The 10,748-nt window shown below is 38.8% G+C and overlaps 1 protein-coding gene across 3 annotated transcripts in view; it reads right to left on the bottom strand.

The window, feature by feature from the left end:
- Window positions 1-3,818: 3,818 nt before the first annotated feature.
- The window catches only part of APPL2 (adaptor protein, phosphotyrosine interacting with PH domain and leucine zipper 2), a 50,469-nt gene continuing 43,539 nt past the window's right edge, over window positions 3,819-10,748 (bottom strand). For 2 of the 3 annotated variants that reach the window (XM_059402190.1, XM_059402192.1), the window contains exons 18-21: window positions 7,385-7,421; window positions 7,068-7,208; window positions 6,239-6,286; window positions 3,819-4,913 (exon numbers count right to left, since the gene is read on the bottom strand). In XM_059402190.1, the coding sequence (XP_059258173.1) occupies window positions 4,785-4,913; window positions 6,239-6,286; window positions 7,068-7,208; window positions 7,385-7,421 (355 nt within the window). In that variant the 3' untranslated portion in view covers window positions 3,819-4,784. The remainder of the gene's footprint in view (window positions 4,914-6,238; window positions 6,287-7,067; window positions 7,209-7,384; window positions 7,422-10,748) is intronic. The other variant, XM_059402191.1, reaches the window with a different exon arrangement.

Here is a 10,748-nt window from a genome sequence, read left to right as displayed (position 1 = left end):
CCGTGTTCATCAGGGATATTGGTGTGCTATTCTTTTTGATGGGGTCTTTATCTGGTTTGGGGATCAGGGTCTTTATCTGGTTTGGCCTCATAAAATGAGTTTGAACATTTTCCTTCCATTTCTCTTTTTTGGAACAGTTTCAGAAGAATAGGTATTAATTCTTTAAATGTTTGGTAGATTTCCACTGGGAAGCCATCTGGCCCTGGGCTCTTGTTTTTTTGGGAGATTTTTGATTATTGCTTCAATTTCCTTTCTGGTTTTGGGTCTGTTCAGGTTTTCTATTTCTTCCTGGTTCAGTTTTGGTAGTTTATATGTCTCTAGGACTGCATCCATTTCTTCCAGATTGTCTAATTTGTTGGCATATAGTTGTTCATAATATGTTGTATAATTGTTTGTATTTCTTTGGTGTTGGTTGTGATCTCTCCTTTCTTCTCTTTTTGATCAAGTCCGGCCAGGTGTTTACCAGTCTTACTATTAATTCTTTCAAAGAACCAACTCCTAGTTTCATTGACTTGTTCTACTGTTATTTTGGTTTCTGTTTCATTGATTTCTGCTCTGATCTTTATGATTTCTCTTCTCCTGCTGGGTTTAGGCTTTATTTGCTGTTCTTTCTCCAGCTCCTTTAGGTGTAGGGTTTGGTTGTGCGTATTTGAGACTTCTCTTGTTTCTTGAGAAAGGCTTGTATTGCTATATACTTTTGTCTTAGTACCATTTTTGCTGCATCCCAAAGATTTTGAACAGTTCTGTTTTCATTTTCATTTGTTTACATGAATTTTTAAAATTATTTAATTTCCTGGTTGACCCATTCATTCCTTAGTAGGATGCTCTTTAGCGTCCATGTATTCGAGATCTTTCCAACTTTACTCTTGTGATTGAGTTCAAGTTTCAAAGCATTTTGGTCCAAAAATATTCAGGAAATGATCCCAGTCTTTTGGTACTGGGTGAGACCTGATTTGTGACCCAGGATGTGATCTGTTATGGATAATGTTCCATGTGCACTAGAAAAGAATGTGTATTCTGTTGCTTTGGGATGAAATGTTCTGAATAGATCTGTGAAGTCGATGGACTTCACAGTCCAATGAACACTGGTCCAGTGTGTCATTTAAAGCCCTTATTTCCTTGTTGATCTTTTTTTTTTTCAGTGTTCGAGAATTCATTGTTTATGCAGCACACCCAGTGCTCCATGCAATATGTGCCCCGCATAATACCCACCACCAGGCTCACCACCCCCCCAAAACCCTCAGTTTGTTTCTCAGAGTCCACAGTCTCTCATGTTTTGTCTCCCCATCCAATTTCCCCCAGCTCATCTCTCTCCATCTCCCAATGCCCTCCATGTTATTCTTTATGCTCCACAAGTAGGTAAAACCATATAATTGACTCTCTCTGCTTGACTTATTTCACTCAGCATAATCTCTTACAGTCCTGTCCATGTTGATAACAAAAGTTGGGTATTCATCCTTTCTGATGGAGCCATAATACTCCATTGTATATACGGACCATATCTTATCTTCTTTATCCATTTGTCCGTTGAAGGGCATCTTGGCTCTTTCCACCGTTTGGTGACTGTGACCATTGCTGCTATGAACATTGAGGTACAGATGGCCCTTCTTTTCACTACATCTTATCTTTGGGGTAAATACCTAGTAGTGCAATTGCAGGGTCATAGGGAAGCTCCATTTTTAATTTCTTAAGGAATCTCCACACTGTTTTCCAAAGTGGCTGTACTAACTTGTCCTTGTTGATCTTTTGATGATCTGTCCATTTCAGTGAGGGGGTTGCTAAGTCCCCTATTATTATTGTATGTTTAATTTTTTCATTAACTGGCTTATATAATTGGCTGCTCTTATGTTAGGGGCGTAAATATTTATAATTGTTAAATCTTCTTGTTGGATAGACCCTTTAAGTATGATAATAGTGTCCTTCCTCATCTCTTATTCCAGCTTCCTTTTGATGTCCATTAGCATGGTAAATGGTTTTCCCACCCCCTCACTTTAAATCTGGAGGTGTCTTTGGGTCGAAAATGAGTTCCTTGCAGACAGCATATTGATGTGTCTTGTTTTTTTATCCATTCTGATACTCTGTGTCTTTTGACTGGGACATTTAGCCCATTAACTTTCAGTGTAACTATCAAAAGATATGAATTTAGTGTCACGGTTAGAGGACCCCTTTCAGTATTTCCTGTAGGTCTGGTTTGGTGGTTGCAAATTCTTTGTTTCTGTTTATCCTGAAAGCTTTTTATTTCTTTCTATTTTTAATGACAGCCTCGCTGGATATAGTATCCTTGGCTGCATATTTTTCTCATTTAGTACCCTAAGTCTTACACTTCTTAAAAAAAGGTAGTCTGACAGGGTAGCTAACCAACCAGAGGCAGTGCTGGGAAATGAAAATTGGTGTGAATAGCTGGCTAAGAAAAAGGCCCCGTTTTTCCATCCTCCCACGTTTCATTTACAGGACACTTAATTTTTCATTGTGCTTTCGTTTGGTAAATGTAAAGAAAGGGGAAGTTACCTATTTTTTTCTAAATTCTAAAATTTCTTAAAAATATATAACATGCAAAAGAATATATAATATGTATGTACTATATGGAGAATAAAAACAGAACAATTCAGTAGCCACCATCTGAGCATCCGCCTCAGATGCTCCCATTGTTCCTCCTCAGCTCTCAGCTCCCCTTTCCACTCCAGAGGAAGCCGTAAGATGCAGAGTTTTGATGGTAACTATTCATTCCTTTTCTCTAGTGTCATAACCTCTCTGTATTTTTCTAAACAACATGGTGGTGGTTTGCCTATTTTTTTAATAATTAATATAAAAGGACTTGTTTCTGAAATCCGTCCATGTTGATGGATGATAGCTATAGTTCATTTAGTTTTATTTCTCTAGTATTCGGTTGATGACATGTGGGTCATTTCCAAATTTGGTATACTATGAACAGGGCTACTGTAACTTATTGATATGTGTTAAGAATTTCTCCATGTTTGTACCCACAAGTGAATCTGCTAGGTAGCAGGGCTAAATACAAGCGCAATGGCTCCAATACCTGGCTTCTTCCTTCCCAGCAGTGGAGGAGGCTCCCCATCACTCCATCCCACCAACAGCCTCATTCCTACCATCTGGTGAACATATAATATTGCAGTGGTTTTAATGTGCATTTCCTTGATTATAATAGGAAATTGAATGTATTTCCGTTCAGAAACCCTTTTATTTTTATTCTATGAAATGCTTTTCTGACTTTTTCTGTTTTGTTTTTAATGTATTTTATATATTCTGGGTAGCATTTTTTATTGGTCATCTGTGCTTGCTTAATAAGCTCAGTTAATTTTGTGTTTTCATTCTCTATGATGTCCCCCCCCCCATAGTTTTTTGATAAGTAGTTTTAATGTACTGGATTTCAGGCTTTTTTTTTTTTTCCTTATCATTTGCATGCTTTGTGACTTAACTAAGCCACAAGTTTTTTAAAAGTTACGTTAATGAAAAAAGTAGTTTCTAACAATATTGTTCACGATTAGATTCTTCCCTCCCACCATGAACAATGCTAAACAAGAAAAAAATTCAGGGGACTGTGGCTCTTGACACCTATCAGAGAACTTAGTAATTTAATGTAGTTATGATATACAACTTTTTGTAAGGTATCAGTTAACACTGAACTAATAATTTCATGGTATATCTCCTGCTGGCTTAGATCAGTTCATTTTGTCTCTAATGGTGTATACACAGTATAGATGACCCTATAACAATTTTGGATTAGAAAAATTGTTCTATTAATTCAGAAAATAGCCATACAAAGCAAAAAAAAAAAAAAAAAAAGAGAGAGAGAGAGAGAGAGAGAGAAACAATGATAGTTTTTATTTGCTAGCATTTATTGCTAGGTTAATTTATTACAAAGACAGTGATACTCTGTTGAACTTGGTTATAATTAAACACACTGTGCCAATTCAAGACCATTACACTTATTTCATAGGTAGAGGTGGAAACAGAAGTTTTGTACCAAGCCCCACAACCAGCCGTGCTTCAAGTGAGTTTTAAAATTAATTGGTCCCTTCCTTGAGGAGGGTCTGGCTCAGAGGAATCAGGAACTGGCAGAGCTTCACTCTGTCCACCACTAAAAATATCTAAAGGTCTGTAAACTTGTGAATGCTGGTTCTTAAGTTTCCACTGTAAAATCGAACATCTTTTGTGGTACTCATCTGCTAGTCTTTTTATTGCTTGTCTGGAAAAATTATCCAAACTAGACCTGCATTTTTGCTAGTGCTCAGGCCTCAAAGCAGGGCATGTCACCTAACTGCACAAATTAATGCTATTAGGTCCAAATGTGAGATAAGTTTGATTATAAATACACAATTTCTGGAGTGACAGGCACTTAAAGCTCATTAAGTCAAATATAAAAATAGATTATATTAATAGGAAATATTTAGTGTTTATCAAATTATAAATCTAGGTTTTTGCCATTTTTAAAAAAGGGTACTGGAAACTGAAGAGATGACATTTGAATAAAGTGAACAATGCATTTTTTCATTAATTTTCATTCTGAGCGCTGAACACCACAATCTAAGGAAAAGACTTACCACAAAGCACCTAAAGTAACATTTGTAGATGGGTAGGAATGTTGTCAACCATTTCGAACTGTTTCCCTCCCATCTCTCAGTATCAAGGCATCCAGAGGACATTCCACAAGCGATTGTCAGCATTCTGAAACCAGGTCATGGGCCTGTATGTCAGAGAAGTTGAAAACCCTTAAGGAGGTAGCTCTCCTTCCTGGGTGCTCTTCCCCCAAAGGCCCAAGAGAGTTATGCTTCAGATTCTGCGCCTCTATTTTCACTTGGACTTCCATCATCTGGTTGCTCGTTTAACAGTACATATTTTCCGTCATTGGTTAGTGGTACGGACAGCATTAACTGAGCCAACGCTTCTGGATCCTGAAGTTAGGGGAGTTTAAGAAGGAGAAAAGAAAATGCTTAAAATGCACTTAAGAACCCCTGTGGGCTTGGCATTCGTGATGTCCTATAATCTAGCCTCACTTCTTCTGTTGTGTGTGCCTTCAGGTGAGTCTCCGTGCTTCTCCGAAAAAACTCCATTGTATTATTTCTAAAATCTAGAGCAAGGTTTTGTTTTCAGCCAAAATATTTTTCACACAAATCATAACTGTCTTTCCAGAAGGAATCCAGAGAGGAACTTACAAGACCTTTGTCTTCTAGGTCTTTAGCTTTTCTCTCTCTTTCACACTATACCAAGAGTTGGCAAACTATGGTCATCTGGGCTCATTGCCGGTTTTATTTATTTTATTTTATTTATTTATTCGAGTAAAATAAAATTCTATTTTATTAAATAAAATAAAATTCTATTTTATTTATTTAAGTGAAGTTTTATTGGAACACAGCCATTCATTGATATACTTTATTTGGCTGCTTTTGTGCTACAGTTGCTGAGTTGAGTAGTTGCAACAGATGTGAGCTTAAAAGCTTTACTATCTTGCCCTTTACAGAAAGTTTGTCAATCCCTGAAATATATCGTAAAATACTCACTTGTGCTCCTTGCTACTCTTGCATGCATATTGCTGTTAGTCCTTGGCCTTCCTGCCCTCCCCCAACAGACTGGAACTGCGCATACAGTACTAACTGTATGTTACTGCGCAAATTAAAACTTAAAAATCCAGTTCCTCAGTCACATTAGCTACATTCAGTCTGCATATTAAACAGTGCAGGTATAGGTCATCTCCATTATTAAAGTTCTGGACAATGCTGAACTAGAATCCTTCAGGGGAGGAACCAGAACTGTATTAATTACAGCTGTAATTCCAAGGTCTTCCCTTCAAACATGGCTCTCAAAATCTGTTTGGTGAATGAAAGACTGTAAGTAGCTGACAGACTGGGACGTGTGGGAATCTTCATGTCTAGTACATTTTCAGGTGAGGTCTGTCCGTGCTCTCAGGGACAAGACCTTTGAGCACATGGTAGATACTTAAAGTTCCTACCATCTTAATTTGAAAGAAAGAATATCTAGACAACAGTAGCAAGCACAAAACTGATAATATAAAGCAGGATTGTGGCAGTGATTATTAAGAACTCCACATGGGTTACCAGTGACATCGGACCTCTAGCAAGTTTGGTGGTCAGAATGCTTAAAAGGAAATCTCAAATTTGGCCACATTGCCTAGTGAACATCCTTGCTCCTTTTGAAAGAAATCTTAGTATGTAGAGAGAGTTGGAGCAGTTGTTAAAACCAGCACTAAAAGGCACCTTACCTTCTGAACCTCAATGATTTCTTTTCCCAAATTAATAGCGTAACATATCTGCAAGACAAGAAGAGTAGTTTGGCAAAGGTAGAAAAGGATAAAGAACTTTAGGAGGAAAATGTGACTGTGGAAGTACAGTGAGGTCACTGTTCCTTTCAGCGTGGGGACCGAGGACTTGGCCGTAGGAGACTCATCACGTGGGGTTCTGAACATTAGTGTCCACCTCTCCTGGTCTCCTGTGGCCCATTTGTGCTTAACAAAAATGTCCAGGTTCAGTGGCAACTGAAGTCACTCCGATGCTTAAAATTCTTAATGGAATACTTTATTCCTTTCTCTCTAAATCACACTCAGCTACCACATGTTCATGCACACAGTAGCAAACAGGTGTTTGCTAAAAGAGCTCATTAATTTTGATTAATACTAAGTAGCAAATACCGTCATAAAATTTTTCATACCAAAGGAGAAGAGTTTCCTGATGTCTGTTTCCTTGGTTTGCTCTGAGACTAGATTTTCTCCATTGTAACTTTTAATTTTTTTTAAAGAAAGAACAAACTTGAAGGCAACTGCTTTTTTAACATTTCCCGATATCTCTTCTAAACAACTGTATCCCACCCCACCATTAACACTCTTCATCACTCTGTTGAGGACAACATGCATTTTCCCCAGGGAAACTGTATTCTAGCTGGTTTTCTTTCAGTGGGGCCTTCCTAGAGGTATTCTCTAACCTCCTCAATAGGAAACAAGGAACAGTCAACTAAATATCCAGGGGATGGTGCAAAAACCCCTGTAAGTATCTGGACAGAGAGATTAGGGAGTCTTAAAATGAAAAAAATGAGACCTTTTCGCCTTCTGAGTTGCTTTCAAAAACGTATGTGCTCAGAGCCTCTCCCCCAGTGGATTCAGGCGTGCGGACCACAAAGCCAACCAGTCTTTTGTTCTCTTGATGAGCCGCGAACTGGGTAATGCTGGTGAGTTCAAACTGGAAATAACAGGAGCAGACCGAATATCACACAACTGTTACGCAAAACCAAACCAGTTGTTCTCTGTGGAAACCATCATGGGAAGAGCGCACTACTAGGAGACAGGCAAAATCGGTGAAGTGCCTACTTTGAATTAAGGAATAACTGCTAAAGCCAGTGAGCATGTGGTACTTACATTGGCTCTTGTTACTTGAGTCTGAGGATCTATCAACCTGAAATTTGAAGAGAGTCGTCATATCACACAAGCTGGATACACTTATATTCTTAGAAGCATCTATAGAAGTTGCCAATGAAATCACACAAGTACACTTCAAATATGAAAACAGAAGGCCTGGCTGAGGGCAAGGCGGCACGGCTCCATGTGACTATCCAAAGGGAGGACATGCCATGGTTCCTGGCTCTGTGCAACCTGAGTAGTTAAAGCTCAGTGTGTATCTTCATGGAAGAACATAATAGAAAATTTCCCTTTTTTTTTTTTTTTTTTTTTTTAAGATTTTATTTCTCAGAGAGAGCACAAGCAGGTGGAGCGGCAGGCAGAGGGAAAAGCAGGCTCCCGCTGAACAAGGAACCTGATGCAGGACACGATCCCAGGACCCTGAGATTGTGACCCGAGCTGAAGGCAGATCTGCTTAACCAACTGAGCCACCCTGGCGCCCCGACAATTTCACATTTCAGTGCTTATCCAGAAAGGCCGCATTATAGTTCCGTATATGCATGGGTCATATCCTGAATAGTCGGCTGCTCAACAGCCATTTACTGACTACGGGTTTTCCTTTGAAGCGTTTGAGATACATCTTTTTTTTTTTTTTTTTTTTTTTAAATATGGGGTGAGGTAAGAGAATAGTGAATAGATTTTAACAAAACTATTCTATGTCAGTTTTGGTGTGGGAAGTACTATTTATGGAGCTGTTCTAGATGTATCTTGAATGGCACTCGGAGCACCTAATAATCAGGTTGATGTATCTAGGCAAATACACTAGATTACAGAATCCCTTGCTATCATATATATATATATACACAAATTTCTACTTTCTAAATGTGGTATTATCTATTGCTAATAGGCTATAAATTCTGTGGGTAAAAGCAAAAAAAATATATTGTGTTAAAAAAAAAAAGTTGCAATTCCATTTATATGAAATGTTCCAAATAGACAAATCTACAGACATAGAAGATGAGCGGCTAATGGCTGCCGCAGGCTGGGGTTTCAAGGGAAAGGGAGCGAGTGCTAATGGGTATGGTTTTCCTTGGGGATAATGAAGATGTCTGGAAACTGTGGTGATGGCTGCACAATTATGAATATATTAAAAACACTCTGAATGGGTGAACTGTATTGGGAGTTCTGCCTCAGCAAAGCGGTTCTCTCCCCCACTGGCTACAGTCGGAAATACAAGCAGTTACACTTGGAAAAGCATCAGCTTTATGATCAGGGCTCTAACCTGCTGCTCAGCCCTGGTCCTGTGCAGGTCACCCTGACTTCTCACAACTGCCTCAGCTGTAAAATGGGGATAATAACCCTCCCACTTGGAAGACGTGGTGAAGGCAAGGAGAAATGTGTATGGAATTTTAGCTCTACAGAGCTAAATAAATGTTACTTTTTATTTATGTCCCTATTAATGAACATGAATTTAAAGATTTAAAAAATATACATCATAAACAAGTTCCCTCAAATTGAGCTAAGTTCCCTTACTTAGTTAGGTATTTTGTAAAATTTTTTCATAAATAGAAACTTAAAACATATTTTCTGAGTAACTTAAGAGATTGCTGTCTAAATCAGGTAACATGGATTTGCCTCTTAATATCAGATTTCCTGGGTGCCTGGGTGGCTCAGTCGGTAAGCGTCTGCCTTTAGCTTGGGTCAGGGTCCCAGGGTTCTGCGATCAAGCCCCGCATCAGGCTCCCTGCTCAGCGGGAAGCCTGCTTCTCCCTCTCCCACTCCCCCGCTTGTGTTCCCTCTCTCACTGTCCCTCTCTCTGTGAAATAAATAAAATCTTTTTAAAAAATCAGATTTTCTGTGGGACTTCTAAATTGTCTCAAAACATGAATTCCAGTTCCGGGATATGTGTGCATATACTGCGGTAAAATATACCCGACATAAAACTGACCACTGTCGACAATGCGTCCGTTTACCACACTGTACAACCATTACCGCTCTCAGGCTCCTAAACCATCTTCATCACCTCACCAGGGGGCTCCAAACCCATTAAGGAGTCCCTCTCCATTTCTTCCCTCTCAGCTTCCGGCAAGCAGTCACCTGCTTTCTGTCTTTGGATTTGGCTACCGTGGACTTTTCATGTAAATGCTCATACAAAACAGCTGACACTCACGTCTGGCTTCTTTCACTTAGCAGAATGTTTTCAGAGTTCAACTATGTTGTACCTCATGTCAGAACTTCATTCTTCTTTAAGCCTGAATCATACTCCACTATATGTAAAATACCACATTTTGGGTAAAAATTTGTTGACAGACATCTGGATTGTTTCTACTTTTTAGCTATCATGAATTGCAAACATGCATATATATTTTTATCTGAACACTTGTTTTCAGATCTTTTGGGTATCTGCCAGGAGTGGGATTCTAGGTTTAATTCATGGAGGAACTGCCAGACTTTCCCCCGGAATGGCTGAACTGTCTTAACAATTCCCACCAGTGACAGATTCTGATTTTTTCACATCCTTACTAACACCTGTTACTTTACTTTTTTTTTTAATTACAGCCATCCTAGTGAGTATGAAGTGATACCTCCTTATGGAGCTGATTTGCATTTCCCTAATAACTAATGACAGAGCATCTTTTTATGTGCTTGTCGGCCATTTGTGTATCTCCTCTGGAGAAATGTCTACTCAGGGCCTTTGTCCATTTTTTGTTTTTTGGTCTTTTCGTTGATTCTTATAAGAGTTCTTTATAAATTATGAACATATACTTCTATTAAATACATGACTTGCAAATATTTCCTCCCATTCTGTGGACTGTCCTTGTGCTTTGATAGTGTTCTTGGATGTACTGACATTTTTCACAATGCTTTTACACGTATTTACTCTTGACATTTTTGGTGAAGATTATAAGAACAGTAAGCCAGTGCCCATAAAAAAGTGCAGGACAGACTTGGAGAAAAGTTCTAAATAAGTAAATATAAGGTTTTATTTGTAAGAAACTTATTCTCAGTATAAGGTTTATAATAAATGAAAAGGACTGATTTTAATGAATGGAAGACACTATATTCTGGTATTTAACAAAGTCCCAGTTAACTTTTTTTTTTTTTAAAGATTTTATTTGTTTGAAAGAGATCACAAGTAGGCAGAGAGGCAGACAGAGAGAGGAAGGGAAGCAGGCTCCCCACTGAGCAGAGAGCCCGATGCTGGGCTCGATCCCAGGACCCTGGGATCATGACCTGAGCAGAAGGCAGAGGCTTTAACTCACTGAGCCACCCAGGCACCCCCCCCCCCCCCCCCCAGTTAACTTTTTTGAAGCTAACATTTAACTGAGCACTTTCCATTCTGTCAGCTGTGGTTGTAAATATTTTGTGTGTATTAACTCATTTA

The sequence above is a fragment of the Mustela nigripes genome, chromosome 6, assembly GCF_022355385.1.
Source record: "Mustela nigripes isolate SB6536 chromosome 6, MUSNIG.SB6536, whole genome shotgun sequence".
NCBI classification, from domain to species: domain Eukaryota; kingdom Metazoa; phylum Chordata; class Mammalia; order Carnivora; family Mustelidae; genus Mustela; species Mustela nigripes.
This window is presented reverse-complemented; position numbering and strand designations above follow the sequence as displayed.